Genomic DNA, 24,258 nt, shown 5'->3' with positions numbered 1-24,258 from the left:
AGGAGAACAATGTGGGCAGACGTGTGGTCAATCACTTCAATAGGAAGGAAAAAGTATGTTTTAAAAATTAAAGTCAACTTTTAAATGTCAGTGCCCAGAGAAGGTTAGGATGCAGGTTCTACAAGCTATTAGGTGGTAAATGGCATGGTGGCCTTTCGTCAAAGTGGTGGGTGGCACAGTGATGCAACAGGTTGCACCAGTTATCTCACTGCTCCAGCAACCCAGGCTCAATCCTAACCTCCCACTGCCTGTGTGGAGTTTGCACGTTTTCCTTGTCGACATGTGGGTTCCCCCTGATGCTCTGGTTTCCCCCCCAAATCACAACGATAGTAATACTGCTCTTGGTTCTCGGTTCTTGGTCCTCCAAAATATTCCAAATGGAATTTAAACTGGAGGTGGAGGAGGCTCTAAATTACCTCTGGTGTAGGTGACCAGTGGGATAATCAAGAGGTATCCAAAGGCATGAGAAATAAATGTGGGGGAGGAGAACAGGTTTGTTCTGAGATGTGGCACAGGCCAGAACACCTTCTTCTTGGTGCTAAAAGAAGACACAAAGTGCTGGAGTAACTCAGCGGATCAGTCGGCATCTCACGAAAAGATGGATGGGTGCGACCCTTCAGACTGATTGTGATGGAGGGGGGGAGGGGGGAGATGGGGGGGGGGGGCGGAAGGAACCTGGAAGAGAGGAGGGGGAATACAAAACCTGGCAAGTTTTAGGTGGACCCAGGTGAGGGAGGGTTATAATAGGCAGACAGTTAAAGGCCAGAGATGAAAAGACAGAAGGTGTGAGACAAAAGAATTGAAGAGTTGCGAATTGGAAAGTTTCTTGATGCCGCCTGACCCGCTGAGTTCCCTCAGCAGTCTGTTCCCTGTTGAAGATATCAGTGCCTGCACCTTGGCGTGACTCTTTGGCCTCCTTCTATGTTGTAAGAAAATATGAATTTTTAAAAAAACCTGCAGAAACTTTATGGGGCTAAGGTGAAACCATTGCCGGATCATTCAGTAGAAAGCTTAAGTGAAAAGCTTTATTGTTGCAAACTATCCAGTCAGCGGAAAGACTATACCTGAATACAATCAAGCAGTCCACAGTGTACAGATACAGGATAATGGGAATAACGTTTAGTGCAAGAATAAATCCAGTAAAGTCCGATTAAAGAAAGTCCCAGGGTCTCCAATGAGGTAGATGGTAGGTCAGGACTGCTCTCTAGTTGGTGATAGGATGACCCAGTTACCTGATAACAACTGGGAAGAAACTGTCCCTGAATCTAGAGATAAATGTAAAACATTGGGACCAGGTAATATAGAAAGATTGGACCACCATCAAGAACATAGAACAGCACGGCACAGGTACCAGCCCTTGGCCCACAATGTTTGTGCCAAACATGATGTCAAGTTAAACTGATCTCATCTGCCTGTACATGATCCATATTCCTCCATTCCCTGTACTTCCATGTGCCTAAAAGAATCTTAAGCACCACTATTGTGTCTGCCTCTCCACCGTCCCTGGCAATGCGTTCCATGCCTCCGCCACTCTCTGTCACAGTGAGATACAGGAAACTGCAGATGCTGGAATCTTAAGCAAAATTCAAAGGGCTAGAGGAATTCATCCACACCCTGCACACTCGGGGCAATCTAGAGCGGCCAATTAACCTACAAACCCGCACGTCTTTGGCATGTGGGAGGAAAGCAGAGCACCCGGAGGAAACCCATGCGGTCACAGGGAGAACGTGCAAACTCCACACACACAGCACTTGAGGTCAGGATCAAACCCGGGTCCCTGGCGCTGTGAGACAGCAGCTCTTCAGTCTGAAGAAGTGTCTCAACCCAAAACGTCACCCATTCCTTCTCTCCTGAGATGCTGCCTGACCTGCTGAGTTACTCCACCATTTTATGAATAAATACCTTCGATTTGTACCAGCATCTGCAGTTATTTTCTTACACTATGAGGGGGGTGATCGGCAGATTGGTAAGCGACAAAGGCCAGAGGTGAAAAGGAGACAAAATGCATCAATTAATATGAATTAGAGAGAATAATTGAATTGAAGAAGCTTGGAAAAGAAGTTGGACGAAGAAGGATTCTTAAGAGAAATTTTGCTGATGGTCAAATGCACTTAAATAATATAAGAAAATAACTGCAGATGCTGGTACAAATCGATTTATTCACAAAATGTTGGAGTAACTCAGCAGGTCAGGCAGCATCTCGGGAGAGAAGGAATGGGTGACGTTTCTGGTCGAGACCCTTCTTCAGACGTTCTGTTAAGGTCATTATTTGGTGCATTTTGCATGTGGCAAATTGGGATTTCCCTCTTGCAAAGACAGGTGTCCTTGGCAGCTATGCATTGGATGCATTGTTGGGTGCGCACCCCAGGCTGGGGGGGGGGGGGGGGTTGGAGTGGGGGAACTCCGCTGCGGCAGGGCAACGTCACCGCTCCCCCCCCCCCCCCCCCCTCAGCCCTCAGCGTCACGTGGTCGCGAAGGGAGGGGCGGCAGGAGTGGCGCGCGCGGCCGGGCGGGCGGAGGTGCGGGAGCGGGAGCGCGCGCGCACACGCGCACGCGCAGGCGCGTTCCCGACGATCGCGCGCGTTCCCGACAACACCTCCCCCTCCCCTCCTCCGCGCGCGTTCCCGACAACACCTCCCCCTCCCCTCCCCGGGCGCGCGTTCACGACGCAGCCGCAGCGGGCACGGCGCTGATCCGGGTATTTTAAAATGAAGCGAGCGCTGCCGGCGCCCGGGAGCGGCTGAGGGAAGGAGGAGGTCGTCGTCGACGGCGGATGTTCACAGCAGAGCAGTCGGCTCGGTGTTCGTGAGGGAACTTTGGACTCATCAACAAATATAAACATATATAAGAATCAAAACAACACAGCCGGGGCCGGAGATGTTGTGAGGGACGGACGGAGCCGGCGCCATGCATCTCCATCAGGTCCTGACTGGAGCTGTCAACCCCGGCGACAACTGCTACTCGGTCGGCGGCGTCGATGACATCCCCTTCACGGTAAGCCCGGGACTGTCTGTTCATGTGTGACCCCCCCCCGGTCTGGATGCTGGGGGTGTGGGTGGGTGGGTTACTATCCGGAGATAGGTTCCTTCCCCCCCCCCCCCCCCCTTCACTCACCAGCATTAACCCCCTCTCCTCGCCCACACACCCATCGATATATCTCTCTCCTCCCTCCACTCCGACACAGCAGATCCAGAGCTGTGGCCCTCACCATTATTATCTCACCTCTGCACCCATCGCTCTCTCCCCTCCCTCATCCCCGATCTCCCATTCCCCACCTAAGACATCACCCTCCCCAATACCAACCCTACTCCTTCTCCACCTCCATGCCCACTCCCCCACCCTTCCCCACTCCCATCACCTCCTTTCCCACCCCCACCTCTACATCCAACACCCATTAATCTTCCCGATCCCCCTCCCCAACACCATCTGTCTTCATCCTCCTCCTCCTCCCCTTCCCATCCCCCCCCACCCCTCATCCTCCCCACCCCATCCTCCCCACCCCCATCCTTCCCCCCACCCCCATCCTTCCCCCCACCCCCATCCTTCCCCCCACCCCCATCCTTCCCCCCACCCCCATCCTTCCCCCCACCCCCATCCTCCCCCTCCATCCTTCACCCCCCACCCATCCTCCGCCCCCATCCTCCGCCCCCATCCTCCGCCCCCATCCCCCGCCCCTCATCTTCCCCCGCCCCTCATCTTCCCCCGCCCCTCATCCTCCCCCGCCCCTCATCCTCCCCCGCCCCTCATCCTCCCCCGCCCCTCATCCTCCCCCGCCCCCCATCCTCCCCCGCCCCCCATCCTCCCCCGCCCCCCATCCTCCCCCGCCCCCACCCCCCCATCCTCCCCCACCCCCCCATCCTCCCCCACCCCCCCCATCCTCCCCCACCCCCCCCCATCCTCCCCCATCCTCCCCCACCCCCCCCATCCTCCCCCACCCCCCCATCCTCCCCCACCCCCCCCATCCTCCCCCACCCCCCCCATCCTCCCCCACCCCCCCCCATCCTCCCCCACCCCCATCCTTCCCCCCACCCCCATCCTTCCCCCCACCCCCATCCTTCCCCCCACCCCCATCCTCCCCCTCCATCCTTCACCCCCCACCCATCCTCCGCCCCCATCCTCCGCCCCCATCCTCCGCCCCCATCCCCCGCCCCTCATCTTCCCCCGCCCCTCATCTTCCCCCGCCCCTCATCCTCCCCCGCCCCTCATCCTCCCCCGCCCCTCATCCTCCCCCGCCCCCCATCCTCCCCCGCCCCCCATCCTCCCCCGCCCCCCATCCTCCCCCGCCCCCACCCCCCCATCCTCCCCCACCCCCCCATCCTCCCCCACCCCCCCCATCCTCCCCCACCCCCCCCCATCCTCCCCCATCCTCCCCCACCCCCCCCATCCTCCCCCACCCCCCCCATCCTCCCCCACCCCCCCCATCCTCCCCCACCCCCCCCATCCTCCCCCACCCCCCCCCATCCTCCCCCACCCCCCCCATCCTCCCCCACCCCTGCCCCCCATCCTCCCCCACCCCTGCCCCCCATCCTCCCCCACCCCTGCCCCCCATCCTCCCCCGCCCCCCATCCTCCCCACCCCCCCCATCCTCCCCACCCCCCCCATCCTCCCCACCCCCCCCCCATCCTCCCCACCCCCCCCCATCCTCCCCACCCCCCCCCATCCTCCCCACCCCCCCCCATCCTCCCCACCCCCCCCCATCCTCCCCACCCCCCCCATCCTCCCCACCCCCCCCATTTTCCCCCACCCCCCCATCCTCCCCCACCCCCCCCATCCTCCCCCACCCCCCCCATCCTCCCCCACCCCCCCCATCCTCCCCCACCCCCCCCATCCTCCCCCACCCCCCCATCCTCCCCCACCCCCCCCATCCTCCCCCACCCCCCCCATCCTCCCCCACCCCCCCATCCTCCCCCACCCCCCCCATCCTCCCCCCCCCCCCCCCCATCCTCCCCCACCCCCCCCATCCTCCCCCACCCCCCCCATCCTCCCCCACCCCCCCATCCTCCCCCATCCTCCCCAACCCCATCCTTCCCCAATCCCCATTCTTGCCCATTCACCTTCTGCACCCTTGTCACCCTCCCCAAAACCATGTGTTCTCCATCCCCCTTTCCCAACCCTGTTCCCCACCCCTATCCCTGTTCCCACTCACTATCCCTTTCCCCACCCCATCCTCCTTCCCTGCTGCCACCCTGTCACTGACCCTACCCCTGTCCTCCACACTTCCCATCCCCATACTCATTGTTATCTCCCTCCTCTTTCAATTCCCACCCCTACTCCTCTCCCTTCTCCCCTCTGCTATCCTCCTTCCCCACCCTCGTTGCCCATCTCCTCACCCCCCTCGCCCTCCAGTGCATGGGTAATGCAGGCAGCAGTGATGCAGCAGCTCCTGTCATTCCGTGGGTGTGCGCTAAGCCCAAATTAACTTGTGTATAAGCCCTGCTGTAGTTGCACGGGTCGGTGCCTATTACTGCTGCATTAATTCTTAACCGGCTTCTCTCCCTAAACAAATGCCTGTGTAGTTGTTCACCTTCTCCCCCTCCGCCTCTCGTACACCACAGCTGTGCAGCTCTCACATGATCTTTGATGATCCGTATCAGCACAATCAGATATCTCCCAGTTCTATTTCGAGGGAAGAAACTATTGCCATTATTATTGCTGCAACAGTAGGGATTGGCTGATGCTGTAATATGTTGTGTGGTGCTTGCTGACTTGATCGCATTAATAAATCATGGTGCTGAAACAGTCTGACTGTGACCTCCTTCAGAATTTCCAACAGGTTTCCATAACTTGTTTTGTTATGGTACTGCAATTGTGCCAGGACAAAACTATGCACGGATGCAATCTGGGATACTGCATAACACTTAGTCGGTAACTGCAGTGTTTATTTTGGATGAGAATGATGAGGCGGAGGGATTAGGTCGTACCGTACAATTCATTGAAAGCAGGTCTTGCAGTTTTATAAGTACAAAACGGAAACAAATTTCCTTCACAGAGTAAATAAATGTCTTTAGTAAATGTTGTGCCTTTTAATAGGCTTTTGTCATCAACAGTTGTTGATAATTCCTAAGAAATTTAATGCATTCGTCATTTGAATGAATTCATGCTATTTGAATTCATGCAAAAGTAACCAAATCTTGGTGAGAGTTGCAGTAGCAGAGAAATGTGCCACATGGTTACGTTGCGTTAAACATTCCCTGCAGCAAATACTGGCTTTTACTCAGTTTTTTCAAAACTAAATTTAGTTGTGACTTTTTAAATATAAATCAGATTTGTATAATATAACTGTCAGCTGAATACAGTTGACACAACTGCTTTGATTTCAGGACAGTGGATGTTCTGTGGATATTCAAAACAAAGGAATCGAGGGATGTGCAGGAAAGTAGCTTAGATTATAATATTAGTCATGATTAATATGGGCTGCTCCTATTTATGTTCTTGTGCTCAGCTTTAAGTATGTATTCTAAACCAAAATTGTAATGCAGTACCTAGCAAAGTAGAGAATCCAGGGAACTGCAAGCTGGTAAGCCTCACATCAGTAGTAGGAAGCAATTAGAGAGAATTCTTTGCAATAGGATTTGCACTTATTTGGAAGAGAATGGGCTAATTAGGAATAGCCAACACGGGTTTGCACGCGGCAGGTAGTGTTTCACTAACTTGAGTGAGTTTTTTTAGGAGGTGACAAAGCAGATTGATGAAGGTGTGGTGGTGGATGTTGTATACATGGATATTAGTAAGGCTTTTGATAAGGTTCTTCATGGTATGCTGACATTTTCTTATGATGCATTCACACACACACCAGGGGCAATTTGCAGTGGTCAATTAATGTACCAATCGACAACTCTCCGGGATGTTGGAGGAGGCCCATATGGTCACAAGGAAAGCAAGCAATCTTCAAAGTGCTAGCGCCTCAGGTCAGGATTGAACCCAAGCCTCTGTCATTGCGAAGAGTGGCTCTATCAGCTGTGCCATCATGCTGCCATTTCTCCAGTCAATTTTGACACAAAGGAATGTCAGATAGTTACCCAGATAATCAGGGTAGTTGGTCAGCCATGCCAAATCAGCTTCTCCTCTTTCATTAATGACCTTTTGCTCATCTTGCGATTACAAAGCTGGCTTTTGCAGATAACTGCACGGTATTAAATCCCATTCAACAGGATATAGATGGTCAGACTTTACAGCATAGAAATAGACCCTTCAATCCAGCATATCCAATCTTTCTTTGTCTATCTACACCAATCTCACGCCCACATTAGGATGATATCCTTTGCCATGCCGGTTTAAGTATTTGTGTACATGTCTCTTAAACGTAGTAATTGTCTCTGATTCCACTACCACCTCTGACAGCATGTTGCAGATGCCATCCACACTCTGGGTAAAAACAAAAACCGAATGCTCATATATTCCCTTTAGACCTCCGACCTCTCACTTTCAATCTATGTCCAAAGACATACACAAAGTGCTAGAGTAACTCAGTGGATCAGGCAGCATCTCTGGAGATAAAGGATAGGTGACGTTTTGGGCCAGAACCCTTCCTCTGACCCGCTGAGTTACTCCAGCACTTAATAATAATAATAAATTTTATTTGTCATATGTAGGTTGGCACAGGGTCAACGGTACAATGAAATGTATTTGACAAGACAACGGGTCACCTAAGCAGTAATATTCCAAGGATAAATAAGATTTTGAAAAATGACATTAGTAAGGTAAAAAGACAATATTAAAACTAGGTAAAAAGACAATATTAAAAATAATCATGTATGATTTGAAATGTGTTTATGAGTTCAGAGGCCTGATGGTAGAAATTGTTCTTAAGTCTGGTGGTACGCGCAGCCATACTCCTGTATCGTCTGCCTGATGGTAACAAGGAGAACAGCCTGCGTGCTGGGTGGCTGTGGTCCTTGAACAAGGGGCCACAGTTTAAGAATAAGGGGTAGGCCATTTAGAACGGAGATGAGGAAGAACTTTTTCAGTCAGAGAGTGGTGAAGGTGTGGAATTCTCTGCCTCAGAAGGTAGTGGAGGCCAGTTCGTTGGATGCTTTCAAGAGAGAGCTGGATAGAGCTCTTAAGGATAGCGGAGTGAGGGGGTATGGGGAGAAGGCAGGAACGGGATACTGATTGAGAGTGATCAGCCATGATTGCATTGAATGGCGGTGCTGGCTCGAAGGGCTGAATGGCCTACTCCTGCACCTATTGTCTATTGTCTATTGATGGTGCAGCGTGCTTTCCGCAGGCACCGCCGGTAGAAAATGTCCTGAATGGCCGGGAGACAGTTGCCAGTGATGTGCTGTGCCGTCTTCACCACTCTGTAGTGATTTGTGGCTGTGGGCGGAACAGTTCCCGTACCAGACTGTAATGCAGCCCGTCAGCAGATTCTCGATGGTGCATCTGTAGAAGTTTGTGAGAATGCTGGCGTTCATGCCAAACTTCCTCAGTCTTGTCAGGAAAAAGAGCCGCTGGTGGGCCTTCTTTTTTATTGTGTCCATGTGCAGTGTCCAGGACAGGTCCTCAGTGATATGTACAGCGAGGAAATTAAAGCTGCTGACCCTTTCAACCTCAGCATCACCGATGTGGATTCAAGATTCAAGATATCTTTATTTGTCATCCAAAAAACAAGTTTTTTGGACGAAATTTAGTCACCCACAGTCCAACAATAAAAGCACTAAAATAAGCAAATTACACAACCCCAACCAACACGCAAAAAAAAGAAACATCCATCACAGTGAGTCTCCTCCAGTCCCCTCCTCACTGTGAATGAAGGCCAGAATGTCTTTTCCCTTCCCCTGCTGTCTTCTCCTGCGGTCAGGCTGGTGTCGTTGCCACGTTCCAGGCTGCGCCGGACGATGAAAGGTCCGCAGCGGGCCGACCCAAGCCCCGCGATCCGGTGCGGGCGAACACGCTGTCGCTGTTGCTGCACGTCGGGGTGGTCGTGGCTCCCGACATTGAAGCCCCCGCCGATGGGGAGGTGTCCACTCCCCCGCTGTCTCCTGTAGTCCACGATCATCTCTTTAGTTTTGCTGACATTGAGAGAGGTTATTTTCCTGGCACTAGCTGTTTAGTGCCTTTACCTCCTCTCTGTATGCTGTCTCATTGTTGTCTGTGATGAGGCCCAAGATGGTCGTGTTGTCAGCAAACTTTAGGATGCTGTTTGAGCTGTGCTTAGCAGTACAGTCGTGTGTGAACAGGGAGTACAGGAGAGGACTGAGCACACAGCCCTGTGGTGTACCTGTGTTGAGGATCAGTGAGGAAGAGGTGTGGCTGCCAATTCTCACCACCTGGGGCCTGTCCGTCAGGAAATCGAATATCCATCCGCAGATGGAGGTCTCCAGTCCAAGATCAAGGAGCTTGGGGACGAGTTTTGAGGGAATAATAGTGTTGAATGCCGAGCTGTAGTCAATAAAGAGCATTCTCACATATGTATTTCCTTTGTCCAGGTGGGTGAGCGCAGTATGTATTGCCATGGTGATGGCGTCGTCTGTGGCCCTGTTTGGTCTATATGCAAACTGAAGAGGGTCCAAGGTGTCAGGGAGAGAGGAGCAGATGTGAGTTTTGACTAGTCGCTCGAAGCACTTCGTGATGACTGATGTCAGTGCGACAGGACGGTAGTCATTTAAACAGGAGGTTACTGGTTTCTTTGGAACAGGATGCTTTGAAGGAGGTAGGAACCACAGACTGACTCAGAGATAGGTTGAAGATGTTGGCGAACACCTCTGCCAGTTGATCAGCACACGCTCGTGAGGGCCCGCCCTGGAATACCATCCGGCCCTGGAGCTTTGCGGTCGAAGACCTTTTTGAAGGACCGCCTCATGTCAGCCGTTTGTAAGGACAGTGTGGTAGTCCCCCTGCACACCTGTGGACTCGTGGTGGGCGCTGTGTTGTCTGCATCCAACCGGGCGTAAAAGGTGTTAAGCTCTTCCGAGAGCGAAGCGGTAGGCTGAACGGTGCTCCTGTTTTTCCCTTTGTAGTCTGTGATGCAGCGTAATCCACTCCACGTGCGTCTGGAGTCCAAGCTGTAGTAGTTCGATTCCACTTTGTTTCTGTAGTCTCTCTTGGCTTTCCTGATGGACTTCAGGAGGTCATATCTGGCTACCTTGTAGGCGTTGAGGTCGCCTGAGTTGAAGGCAGTAGTCCGTGCTTTAAGTTTAGCATGGATTTCCCGTCCGACCCAGGGTTTCTGATTTGGGTAAGTGCAGATGGTGGCTTTTGGAACCACATTATTGATGCACTTACTTATGTAGCCTAAGACAGAGTCTGTGTATTCGTTATAGAGAATAGGTATAGGAGTAGGCCATTCGGCCCTTCGAGCCAGCACCGCCATTCAATGTGATCATGGTTGATCATTCTCAATCAGTACCCCGTTCCTGCCTTCTCCCCATACTCCCTGACTCCGCTATCCTTAAGAGCTCTATCTAGCTCTCTGTTGAATGCTCTCTCTTATTGCCTTCTGCTGCGTCTTCAAACATCTGCCAATCAGTTGGGTCAAAGCAGTCCTGTAAGGCCTCATCAACCTCATTGTTCCATTTATATATAACCCTGGAAACTTTTTTTCCTGTTTTAGTTTCTGCCTGTATGCAGGCAGCAGTAGAGTGGAACATTTGTGTGTCTATCTTCGTTATAAACCAGCATCTGCAGTTCTTTGTTTCTACTTAAATCTACGTCCTCCTGTTTTGATGTCCCTATGATGGTAAAATCTACTCAAACTATGCTTCTTGCAATCTTATATACTTCAGGGCAAACATGTCCAGCCTAACCAACTCTTCCCATAACTATTGTCATCCAATCTACATAACACCTGGTGAATCTTCTTTGCACTCTCTCCAGCCCAGTCACATCCTTGTGGTGTCTAGAAATGCACAGATTGTGTAAGTGTGAGAAGGCTACCACCGCCACTAGTTAAATAAACAAACAACATGTTGACCTTTCATTACAAGGAAGTTGGGATTTAGAATTGGGGAAGTATTGTAATATTTTTTACAGCGAGTTGGCAAGGGCACACCTGGAATACTGTGTACAATTTTGGCCACCTTAATTAGCAAACGATATTTTGGCAAAAGAGATTCACCAAGCTGATTCCTGGAAAGAGAGGATTGACCTAAAATGAGATGCTAAAGAAGTTATATATTCACTGGTTTAAATGAATAACGAGTGCTGGAAATGCTAGAAATGTTTAAGATGCAAAGGGAACTTGATAGGCTAAATGTTCAGATGTTTCCATCTGTGGAAGGGTCTAATGAGGTGATGTAGATGTGAGACAAGGGAAGCAATCATTTAAAACCAAGATGTGTGCTAATTTCTTCAACAGAAGGTGGTGAGTTTCTAGAATTCTCTACCCCAGAGCATTGTGGAAGCTAGAGATAAAATGTAAATAAATAAATATTTCAAAGATCAGGAATTGAGGACTGTGGAGAGCTGAAAAAGAAGAGGAGTTGTGATCTGGTACTAATCAGCCATGCTTGCATTGAATTTGTGGCAGACCCGTGAGTGTAGGTGGCCTGTTCCTGTTTTTTTGTGTTCTTTATAATTCTTCATATATTGAAACCTTTTCTGCCCATTATTGTAAACTCTTCATGACAAGAGGGCTTGGCTGGTAAACAGAAAACAATATATGCTTGGATTGGCCCCATTGAAGAACTCCTCCCTGATAACCTGGGCATGAAATAATTGATGTGCCAAGCATAGAAGATCTCCACGAAGAAGGTGTCTACATCCTATTGTTGACATTAAACAATATTACATTTTTCATTATCAAGCATGTTATGAAATGCTGCAATCTCGCACTGAATCTCATGCTAATATTTGAATCTCATGGCTAGTAGAACACATCGGAGACTGAATATTCTGTGATGAGTGGCTATCCTCCTAACTTCACAAAATAGTCTTTAATACCTCTAAGGCACAAATCAGCGATATGATACCTATCTGCAAGCATGTCGATGTAACATTCAGGAAGCTTGATGTAATTCAAGACAAAGCATTCCATTCTATCTATCAGCTTGGATATCCATTTCATCTACCGCTGACCAATGTGGTTACATCGTGCAATATTTACACAGTCCACTGGAATAACCTGCCAAACTGTTTTTAGCAGCATGTACTAAATTTGTTGCCTTTGTTGCCACATGAGGGAAACAGTCGTGTGCAAAGCCCATCACTTTTATCTTTTTGTAAGTCGCACCCATTTTGACTAGGGTGTACATCGCCTTTTGTTTTATTTGATCAAAAATTTGGCACTGTCCAACTCAGCACCTTTATGATTTGAACAGCACCAATTCAAGAAGTCAACCTATTGCTACCTTCCCAACAGGAGTTGGACAGAAGAATATACAATCATGAGAGGCCCAGATAGGGTAGGCAAAGTCTTTTTCACAATATGAAAAAATCAAATGCTAGAGGGCATAGCTTTAAGGTGAGAGAGGCAAAGATTAAAGGAGACGTGTGGGCAAGTTTTTTTTTTACACAGAGGGTGGTGAGTCCCTGGAACGTGCTGCAAGGGGTGGTGGTTGAAGAAGAAACAATCGTTGCATATAAAATGCTTTTGGATAGGCTAATGGATATGCAGAAAATGGAGGGATATGGATTACGTGTAAGAAGGAACTGCAGATGCAGGTTTAAACCAAGATAGACACAAAAAGCTGGAGTAACTAAGCTGGACAGGCAGCATCTCTGGAGAGAAGGAATGGGTGACGTTTTGGGTCGAGACCAATGAATGAAAGATGTGCAAAAAAGTAACGATGATAAAGGATATGCAAAAAGCAACATCATTCATTGTTCTTTATCTCTACACATCACCTTGTATATCTCTCATTTCCCTTATCCTTAACCAGTCTGAAGAAGGGTCTCCACCCGAAATGTCACCCATTCCTTCTCTCCAGAGATGCTGCCTGTCCCGCTGAGTTACTCCAGCTTTATATGTCTATCTTTGGGATATGGATTATGTTCAGGTAGATAAGAGATAGTCTTGGCATCATGTTCGGCAGTGGCATTGTGCGCTGATGTGCCTGTTCTTGTGCTGTACTGCTCTATGTTTTAAGTAATAAATATGGACTATGCCTCAAACAATTTCTGACTACATTTTCTCATTAAGCAAATTATTTTGTTGCCAATATAAGTTTTACACAGCATTACATACCTGAATATAGATGGACATAATGGCACAATCCTTCTAATTTGAAGTTTGCTTCAAGCTATTATACAATTACCTTTTGTATTTTCTTTGAATGTTTTAATGCAAAATATAGCTGTATTATATATTCATATTTTGAAATAGCACAGAAGTAAAGTGATTAGATATATACACAACATTTCTGGGATTTAGTTCAACTACTGTAAAAAAAAAAAAAAAATTGCATCTTTTTACGTATTCAAGAGTTTTTGGGGTCTTCCAAAATACATGTACCTATTTGTTTAAAAATGCGCATTTATATAGTGCCTTTGAAGACATTTCCGAACACATCATAGCCCGTGCAGTATATTTTGAAGCTTAGTCCCTGGTTGTGTAAACCTAGCAACCAACTTGGGTATCACAAGCTTTCAAATAGCAATGTAAAAATGATGATTAAATCTTTTTTTCTACGAAAATACTTGAAGGTTAAGTATACCAAGAATAACTTTACTAATTTTTGAAATAGTTTCATGGAATTATTTACATCCCCCATGAGGACTGGCTGTACTCTAATGCTTCATTGGGAAGATGGCAACTCCAACAGCATAGCATTCCCTTAGTTCTCCACAACACTTTCAGTTTAAATTTTTGCGATTGAGGTTGTAAAGTAGCCTTTAAACCAGGAGTCTTTTGCTTTGGGCAAGATTGTTTCCTGTTAAACTGCAAGGTGTACTTGGCTGGGGTATTTATTTATATTAAACATCAATTTGTATACAGCCAGCTCCCACCAAGAGAAATGAATTGTTGTGAAGATGAGGTCATTTATTTCAGTGACAACAGCCAAGGGATAAATATTGGCCAGGATGCAGGGAAGAAGGTGTTGCATCTCTCCCAAGCTGTAATTATTATAAAAGTTCAATGGAATCTTTTGCATCTATTAAAGAATGCAGATATGCCTTTTTTTATTTTGCTGGATGCTGTCCATTAGTATAGAGAAAGCAATTTTTAAAGGGAACCTAGCCCTAATTATAGTCGCACTTCATCCTCGTAGACTGAGCAATAGAGGATGATATAACATGCTCTGGTTTATTAAATATAATTTTAATTAGGATTGTGTTACTCTTTGTAAGCCTCTGGTAAATTCAGTGATTATTCCTGACTCAAATATGAACTAGATATTTAATATAGCTTCATTAGTATATTTAGAGTGGAATAAATAATTCTGAAATTAGTGTTTGTCTTCATTGTTTAATTTGAGGTTTAACCAACAATGATGGTTGAAATCAAATCTCTGAATTAATTGAAAAGACAAAGACTACAATGTGTTGAAATAGTTTTGTGTATTTTGTAAGGTTGAAATCAAATTACACTGAGAGGGCTTTTGCACCAGTTTTCTTTGAGTTTCATTACATGATGTTCACTGGCTTTGTTTACGTGTACTTTTGATTTCGTGAAAACTGAAACCAGTTGTGCATTTAATTGTAGACACAAAATGCTGGAGTAACTCAGCGGGACAGGCAGCATCTCTGGAAAGAAGGAATGGGTGACATTTCGGGTTGAGACCCTTCTTCAGACTTTAGTTTAAATGTACCAGATATTTGAAAATGTATTCAAGCAGGTACAGGTAAATTATTGCACATGTATATATATCACTTGGGTTCAAGCCTCAATCTCCATGTGATTCTCAAATGAGTTTGTGCGTAGCCCTTAAATAAAAACCTAAATGGTACTATATCCAGTTTAAAATCCACTAACAAAGAATAGACAAATTTACCCGAATTTTAAAAATATATATAAATTCTGAATTCACAGACCAAAATTAGTTGCAAAAATGATGACTGCCACTTGGCATTTGTGGAGTAGATACTATGTTTGTGCATGCAGGATGGTGCAATGAGCTGGAGGTGAGGTGATCTTAAATGATGAAATTCATACATATTTTTGCAGGTAAAGAAATGTTGAAGTTTCAAATCTGACACTTCTGGGGCTTGGTGGTTGGAGAAGTTGTTTAAAGATGCAAGGAGGGATTGGAGAACATGTGATTTCCAAATCTGCACCAACAAAACGCAATCAACAAAAAAAAATTGAATTAACGATTGGAGCTCGGGATGCTTTAGATTTTCAAATAATGATTGTTTGACAGTGCTTTCCAGCAGGAGAAGGTGAAAATGAAACCCTCAAATCACTGTTCATTGTTGGAGGCAACAAAGGTAATGGATGTTCTGACCTTCAGCTTGGATTGATTTTTTTTTGGTCTTATGATTTTTCTTCCTTTACTTATTTTGTTTCTGGGAAGACACTTCGTTGTAGTCTTGTTTCATGAACATTGACATTTGGGAAGTGTAAACTCTTAAAGAAGGTTTTACTGTTATGGAGTTCTATTTCTTCCAACTTGTTTAAAACTCTGATCACTAACTCCATGGAATTCATTGCTCTCCTCTGCTACTGTTTGATTCCAGATCTTTTATGTTAACATTCTGTTTGATCCTGAGCTTATATTTGAACCACATTCAAAACAGCACTGAAGTCTCACCTGTTCAGCACTGCCTTCAACCACTGACCGTCACCTCACCTTCTGTCTCCTTTTTCTGTTCGTTTACTTATTTATCTATTTATTTTCTTCTCTATGTTCTAGTAATCCCTGTAAAGCGTCTTTGAGTGTTTGAAAAGTGCTATATAAATGTAATGCATTATTATTATTATTATTTCCCCAATATCACCAATGCCCTTTTGGTACTTATGTTGCAACCTATCTGATCCTGAATCTCCCCAATGGTATTTCTGTGAGATGCTATGTGAATATACGTTGTTACTGAGCAACAGAAAACAGAATATTTGCATATGCGGCCGAATGAAAGTATCTGATTTGAGTGAAGATGGATCATGTAGGCGAGAATTGGTCTTCATGTCCACTGCCTAAGATGGAGATAGCAATCTCTTTAAAGATTGGTTGTCCCCTTTAGGATGGCACACATTTGCACGGATGATTGTGTAAGTTTCCAAACGGCCATTTTGAATGAGTACTGGCATGTGTGGAACTGTTAGCTAGCATGAACTATAACTTTCGGGGAGGGAACTGTTTATAACGGAACAAATATTTTATTTGTTTAACATGGGAACACTTCTTGTGCAAGTGTTTGGTGGTATGTTGGGATGGTACTAACACTGCTTACTTTAGAAAATAAAACTTATAGTTTTACTATGAAATGACTTGTGGGTACCTAGCTTTGTAATATCCCTTTGTATCCATTTTCCATTTTTTTGTTCATATTAATTTTGCGCTAAAATATATGAAGTCACATAGTTGTTGTGATTGAGTAACTCAGCAGGTCAGGCAGCATCTAGGAGAGAGGGAATGGGTGACGTTTCGGGTCGAGACCCTTCACCCATTCCCTCTCTCCTAGATGCTGCCTGACCTGCTGAGTTACTCCAGCATTTTGTGATACCTTTGATTTGTACCAGCATCTGCAATTATTTTCCTACACTAGTTGTTGTGATTGAGGTGTCTAGCTAATTCAGGTTATACTGCTGCTTGGGGTCATTGCTAGTGCAGTGGTAAAGTTTGAGTTTTACTTTGCAAAATCTTAATGGGTTGCTTTGCGGAGTCCATTATTTTAACGAGAGTCTAAATTTGATTTTCCATCAGTGCCTTCAGAACTGTGGAGCACCATTCTGTCTGCCAGCTTTATTGTGCTGAAATTTACAGATGCAGAAGCCCATGCAGACTAAGTTTAAAGTCTAGAACACTCAATTGCCCAAAAATAACGTGTTCTTCATTTTAGCATAAAACTGGAAATATGGTTATTTTTCACCTAATTTATATTTTGTAAATGTATTATCTATTAATTATGGTACACATGCAACATTTACAAGGATTAACTGAATTGAAGTTGAAAACTTTATTAAAAAAATCTCCTTAACATCTTTCAAAAACATAAGAGATCCTAGGTATTGTGTACATTTGTAACAGTATGACTCGTGCTTCCAGAGGTAAATAATCTTTCCTTCCTGATTTTTAGACTAATTATAATGAAACATAATTAAAGCTGTGGATGGAAAAACTTGGAATTTATTCAGTGCTATACATGTTTTAATGACCTAACAGCCTTTAAAAGAGCACATTTTCTAGTGAGCATGCTACATCCAAACCTGCAATGCCATTAATAACATCTGCGTTTTTAAACACTTTTTTCCAATACAAGAGCAATGCAGCAGAACAAATGAGGGCGCAAAACTGTTATTTTCTCTGCCAATACACAATCCCGTTTCCTGGTGCAATGAGACATAGACTCATGATCACTTTCATGCTGCAAACACGTGTTCCCTCTAAATTTTCTTCACTCGGGCTGTAAAAGAGGTGACCTATTATACTAAGACATTGGCATGAAATATCCCAAACTGGAAAAAAAGTGAAAGGAATTTTTAAAAGGGCATTAACTGCGGCTTCATCCGTGTCACGTCATTAGTAATCCCTTTCGCATCTACATTCTACAAATGCACGGAAGTAAATATTTGCGCTTTATGAACATTTCCTGTACTTCAAATGAGAATTATACACAAGTCTAGATGCTGCTACTTGCATCATATGGGTTGTAATTGGATTTGCTACTTGAACTATGCAGACCTTTGGGGAACTGCAAAAATGTTAAAATAAGGATGCATATTATGTTAGCTTAATTAGAGATGCCAATCTTGGCTTGGTGTCCCTCCCTTGCCTTTGACTCAGCAAAATTTTGGTCAAACCTCGCATGAGAGCTTTAAGTATATAATCCAGGATGACTCTTACAAAACAACATTTTCTGAATAGACGTGTTGGCTTTGAAATGGAATGTTAAACTGAGATCCTATGTACTTTGGAAGAATGCAAAAGATTGTGTTAATTTAAAGAGGAGGTATTTTCTCCTGGGGTAGGCATTGCACTATAATATACTTCCAAGGTGGTTCTTTGGCTGTGAAGTGCTTTGTGATGTACGTGAAAGGGGTCTTTTATTTTCCCTGAAATTAGATTTTTTGTGCATTTAAACTTCTTGCTTTAGTCACTTTGTGATTTAGGTAACTACTCTCCTTTGTGAATTCTCCCAGCTGTTCTCTACAATGTGACAGATCGATAGTAACACTAGATCTAAAACAAAATGTGGAAAGTTGTAGCAATCACTGTAGACATCCAAGGCTTAAATTATGTTCCCTGTTATTTTGTGGTTCATCCACCGCCTATCAGAAGCTAGAATTATTAACATATTATTAATTGTCGCAGAAGATTGCTGTAATTTTCCTTGTGGATTAGAAAGCATTTGAAATCTTGGCATATTATCCATCTGTACCTGTTAAAGAAACAGGATTTGAAAGTTCCACTAAATGTGTGGCAACTGTACGTGTGAACCAATCCCCAGGCTAGGCGTCCGAATGCGGAAATCATTGTTGGGTAATTCACACTCAAACTATTGCACTAATAAACTGGTAAGCCTTAATCTAAATAGTTTAATATGACTATAATTAACCAGTTGCACTTTTTTTGGAAAATTATATTGAGCTCATTGTTATTTGGGAGAATGAAATGACTTTTAAATGGATTTTGCAGTCCTAGCTACGAATGTCCGAGAGTATGTTAATGTGATCACCAGAAATTTTATATTCATTTTTATATTTGAGAAGTCAGGAGAAATCTGAAGATTTTTTTCTGTAGCAAGTATGATGCTTAAAAAGGCCTAGAATTTGCTGGCTGCAATGGCACTGGTGGATCAGCAGATGTTTTGTTTATAAACCACATCTCGGGAATACCCAAGGGCTAATGCACTCTCAAATTGGATTTGTACAAGGAAAAGCCTGTTCTTTGACAGCGTGGAGTAATTAAAGTGGAAAGATCTGGGGGCTGTGATGAGGGGAAGAAGAGTGGCTCCTAGGCAATGAGTGAATGTCAGGCATTTTATTTGAAATAGAGGTATTAGGATTGGCATGGGCAGGCATTAAGAATTGGTTTTCACACTTGAGGATCAGTAAGGTTGAGCAGAGGATTGTTTTTAGAATTCAGGGCAGTTGGGAGTGAATGAGTTGTGAAACAAATGAGGAATACGGTTAGAGATTGTTGTGAGAGATTTTTTTAGTTGATTCAAGTAGTAGTAGATTGGCCGAAGACGTGTCGGATTTGGAATGTGACCTGGGAAGATGAGAATTTGGGGAGGATAGGAGCCCTGAGGGAGGAGGTAGAAGTAAGAAAATTACTTAAATAACAAAAGTTCATTTAAATTGGCAGGCATCTTGAGTGGATCATGGACTGGGCGGGTGTGGATTGTAAAAATGATATTCAGATCTGCAGTGCAAGTTATTGGACGCCATGTAACATATCCAAGGCTCTCTGATCATATTTATTCATATAAAAAGGTCTCGGACCAAAATTCCCGAATTATGTTAGAGATTCCTAATTTTCTACTGAAACTATTACCAGCGAAGATGTAGTTAATCAAATGGCTTGTAACTAGTTATCTGGAAGACATCAGTAAGGTATCTGCCATAAGTAGGGCTGTAGAAGCATACTGTTGCGATTTTAACCACCAAGGGCCATGGCAGCTTGTACAGGAGCCTTGCTCTTTGTCAACATTGTTAAATTTTGAAAGACTGTGTTAAAATTAAAATGTTTAAATTCTTTAATGTTTAGAGAATAATCTAAAGGAATTAAACAAAGAAATAAATATTTTTTTATTTATAAAGAAGGCTCTCGACCCGAAACGTCACCCATTCCTTCTCTCCAGAGATGCTGCCTGTACTGCTGAGTTACAGCATTTTTTGTCTACCTTCGATTTAAACCAGCATCTGCAGTTCTTTTCTACACATAAGAAATAAATAAACTATTTTAAAACAATAAAAAAAGATTTTAGGCCCTGAAATCACCATTCAAACAAAGGACTAACCATTCCAGTGTCAAATTTAGATACATGGGAGTGGCTAATATCCTGAAGTAATGCTAGGGAATTCTGTAGACTCCTTTCCTGGTGTTTGTCATGTGACATGGCCCTATCTAGCAGAGAGTCTGTATGTCCAGGAGTTATTTGGAGTGGCTGAATGCTGGTGGCACCCTTCATTATTGCTGGCTGGAGTTCGACTTGACCGGATAGCAATTTACAAAGCACTTTCTAGGTAATGTTTTCATTTTTTCAAATAAATTTGTCCATTATGATTGCTGGACAACAAAAATTTAATAAATACCCCAGTTTATAAGTAACTAAATAAAATCTAATATTGTTAAGACCTTTGTATTGTTATGGAATTGGATCACCCATCAATGTTTTCCATTTAGTGATAATGTACTATTGATAGCTAATTGCCTTTTTTTTTCCCACTCTTAACATGCACCATGTTATATGATAACATGCACCAGTACAGAATCACATTGGGTTAATTGACAGATGGCTCTCAGCAGCAGGGTGGATTCAGTAGAAACGGTGCTGATTAAAGAAGCAGAGTGATTTACAGGCATATTAGAATTTTTAATTTTACTCTTGTTAAGACAAGTGATATTTTTTCTCTCTGTAACATAGGACAAATTCTGTTTGACATGTTTATTGATGACAGGAACCGAAGTTATTTTGAATGCAGCGATGAAGTAACATTGTGGGATGCAATTAGATATAAAATTCAAATCGTAGATTTTAGAGAGAGAAACTCATTTTCTTTCTTCTACAGTTGGGTTTTGTTGCAAATATGACTACATTCATATATTTCTGAACTGGATATCGATTTCTTAAGTTCTTTCTATTTTTGCTGCAGCTTACCTCTGCACTTTAGCTGCAGTGACTTAAAGGATATTATCCACACCTTCAACTGTTGTTATTATCAGCTCGTGGTTAAACAGACTTTCATGTGGCTTAACGCATTGTTCACATTATTTGATAATTTTGTGACTTCCTTTAGCAAGGAATGTTGGATGCAGCATTTTGCGTTTCAGTGACAAATTTATTTTGAGTGCATTTGCAGAATATAAGCTGATTACAAATCAAAGATTAACAAATGTACACAACATTCTATAGAATGTACATTAATTCTGTGCAGCTGCTATATTTAAAGGTACATTTTAGATAAAATGATGAACAATACTTTCAATTGCTTGCTTTCATTCTGTTGGTCTCATTCTCCTCAAAATTGCCACTATTCCAGATTCAATACAGAGTGCAGAAATACCTTTTGTTACTGCATTGCAAGCCATTTTAAAGCCTTTTCCTTTTCTACCCCCACCTTTAACGCCAAATGACCAGCTCATAACCTCTGCTTCAGCTTTTTAAAAATTACATAAAATTATGAGAAACAGAGATGAGGTCAATAGAATCTTTACGCCAGGGTGGAAATGTCAGACTCGAGTGCATAGCTTTAAGATGAGATGGGCAAAGTTTAATATGCAGGGCAAGTGTTTTTACACAGAGTAGCAGGTGCCTAGAATGTGTTGCCAGGTGTGATGGTGAAGGCAGATGCAAGATAAGCGTTTCAGAAGCTTTCAGATAGGCACATGGATATGGATCATATCATATCATATCATATATATACAGCCGGAAACAGGCCTTTTCGGCCCCCCAAGTCCGTGCTGCCCAGTGATCCCCGCACATTAACACTATCCTACACCCACTAGGGACAATTTTTACATTTACCCAGCCAATTAACCTACATACCTGTACGTCTTTGGACTGTGGGAGGAAACCGAAGATCTCGGAGAAAACCCACGCAGGTCATGGGGAGAACGTACAAACTCCTTACAGTACAGCACCTGTAGTCAGGATCGAACCTGAGTCTCCGGCGCTGCATTCGCTGTAAAGCAGCAACTCTACCGCTGCGCTGCCGTGCCGCCCGATATGTAGGAATGTATCTTCATATGTAGGAAGATGTGGTTAGTTCATCTTGGCATAATTTTCGATAAAGACTTTGTGGGCCAAAGTCCATGTTCCCATGCTGTACTTTTCTATATTCTATTTGTTTCTCCCTTGCATTAGATTCCATGCTAATCTATCTAGTTATAGTTAAAGATCTCTGCAAATGTCTTTTTTTAATTCCCCAGCTGTATGTCATCATATTACAAAATTCCCTGATGACATTGGGGCAGCACAGTGATACAGCAGTAGAGTTGCTTCTTTTCTGCGTCAGACACCCGGGTTCGATCCTGACCGCTGCTGTTTGTATGGAGTTTGTACTTTCTCCCTGTGACCGTCTGGGTTTTCTCCAAGTGCTCCGATTTCCTCCCACACTCCAAAGACGTACAGGTTTGTAGGTTAATTGGCTTTGGTAAAAAATTGTAAATTGTCCCTAGTGTGTAGGATAGTACTAGTGTACGGAGTGATCAGGGCAGACTCGGTGGGTCAAAGGGCCTGTTTCCATGCTATATCTTTGATGTACTGAAAAAAGTATATTGAAACTAAACAGTACTTTTGGAAAGAAGAATATAGTAACGGTATATGCTAATTGTCTCGTATAAAGTGGGATGGAAAAGACTTACGTAGAATATAAAGATAGGTATTGTCTTCATTCTGTGTTTAAGATTAATTGTAACCATTTTACCAGAAGAAGATGATGAAATGATGTCCTGGACAAGTACTTGGGTCTGCTTTCTTCACCACCTGACTTTTTTCAAATTTATCCAAGCATAATTAAGATTATTGGTGCAGGTGCTAGAACTGCACGCCAAAACAGAAAATGCTGAAATATTCAGCAGCACGAGCAGCATCTGTTGGAAGAGAAACAGGAGGATATCACTCCTTATTCGGCACTAGATCGGGCAGTATGCAATATCGAGTGATACCCTGGCAGTTAGGTGTGTTCAAGAGAGAGTCAAGAGTGTGTTATTGTCACATGTCCCAAATAGAACAATGAAATTCTTACTTGCTGCAGCACAACAGAATATGTCATCCTTCTTCCAAAGTCCACAATCAGTTAATTGGTTTTACTGATATTGAGCGCTAGGTTGTTGTGCTGGCACCATTTGGTCAATCAGTCGATCTCACTTCTGTACTCTGACTCATTACCATCTATAATTCGGCCAACAATGGTGGTGTCTACGGCGAACTTGAAGATGGAGTTCACTCTGTATCTGGCAGAGCTACACAGTCATGAGTATAGCGTGAGTAGAGCAGGGGGCTGAGCACACAGCCTTGAGGTGCTCCCGTACTGATTATTAATGAGGAAGAAGTATTTCTGCCAATTCGAACATACTGCGGTGTGTGGCTGAGGAAGTCATGGATCCAATTGCAGAGGGACGTGCAGAGACTCGTGATTACTGATGTTATCTGCATGTGTGCGTTTAGCATTTGAGGAAATGTATATCAACATTAACATAATCACTTGGTAAAACAAAATAATACAAAACTACCTGAATTTGTTGCTGAATTAGTAATCCAGAAGCCAAGGCAAACAATCTATTAAATCATAGAACCGTGCAGCATGGATACAGGCCCTGTCGGCCCACTTTCTTGCTAATTCCATTTACTTGTGTTAGGCTTTATCTCCCTATGCCTTTCCTATCAAAGTATGTATTCAAATGCCTTTTAAATGTTTTAATTGTATTCTCCTCTATCACCAGCTACCGCCACTTGTTCTAGATATTCACCACTCTGTGTGAAAGACTGACTCCTCGGATCTCCTTTAAACCTCCCTCCCTCTCACTTTAAACATGTGCTCCTCGTTCTAGATTTCCCCTATCCTGTGGGGCAGGTGGGAACTCTGCCTATCTAGCCTATCTATGCTTATAATTATGTAAACTTTGTAAGTGCACTCTCAACCTCTTGAGTTCCAGTGAGAATATACCTAGACTATTCAATCTCTTCTCATAACTGCAGCTCCCCATTCCAGGTTGCATCCTGTGAATCTTGTCTGCGCCCTTTCTTTTGCTACCACATCCGAGTTCGGTATCTCGCTTCTTCAGACTTCTGAAGAAGGGTCTTGACCCGAAACCTCACCCATTCCTTCTCTCCCGAGATACTGCCTGACCCGCTGAGTTACTCCTGCATTTTGTGTCTACCTTTGATTTAAACCAGCATCTGCAGTTTTTTTTCCTAGAGTTTGAAGGGAGGTGGGCAAAAAGTTACCCATTGCAAATTGACAGTTGTGGCTGTCACACACATTCTGCATCCACTTATTCAGGTGATACGTGCTTACCCCCACAGCCCAAAATTGCATGAATGCGCATGGCT

General features: G+C 44.4%; 1 protein-coding gene across 4 annotated transcripts in view; it reads left to right on the top strand.

The window, feature by feature from the left end:
• Positions 1 to 2,703: 2,703 nt before the first annotated feature.
• The window catches only part of dmxl2 (Dmx-like 2), a 105,355-nt gene continuing 83,800 nt past the window's right edge, over positions 2,704 to 24,258 (top strand). For all 4 annotated transcript variants that reach the window (XM_078427225.1, XM_078427223.1, XM_078427222.1 and 1 more), the window contains exon 1: positions 2,704 to 2,994. In XM_078427225.1, coding sequence (XP_078283351.1) covers positions 2,908 to 2,994 — 87 coding nt within the window. In that variant the 5' untranslated portion in view covers positions 2,704 to 2,907. The remainder of the gene's footprint in view (positions 2,995 to 24,258) is intronic.

This window comes from Rhinoraja longicauda, chromosome 33 (assembly GCF_053455715.1).
Source record: "Rhinoraja longicauda isolate Sanriku21f chromosome 33, sRhiLon1.1, whole genome shotgun sequence".
Taxonomy (NCBI): Eukaryota; Metazoa; Chordata; class Chondrichthyes; order Rajiformes; family Arhynchobatidae; genus Rhinoraja; species Rhinoraja longicauda.
This window is presented reverse-complemented; position numbering and strand designations above follow the sequence as displayed.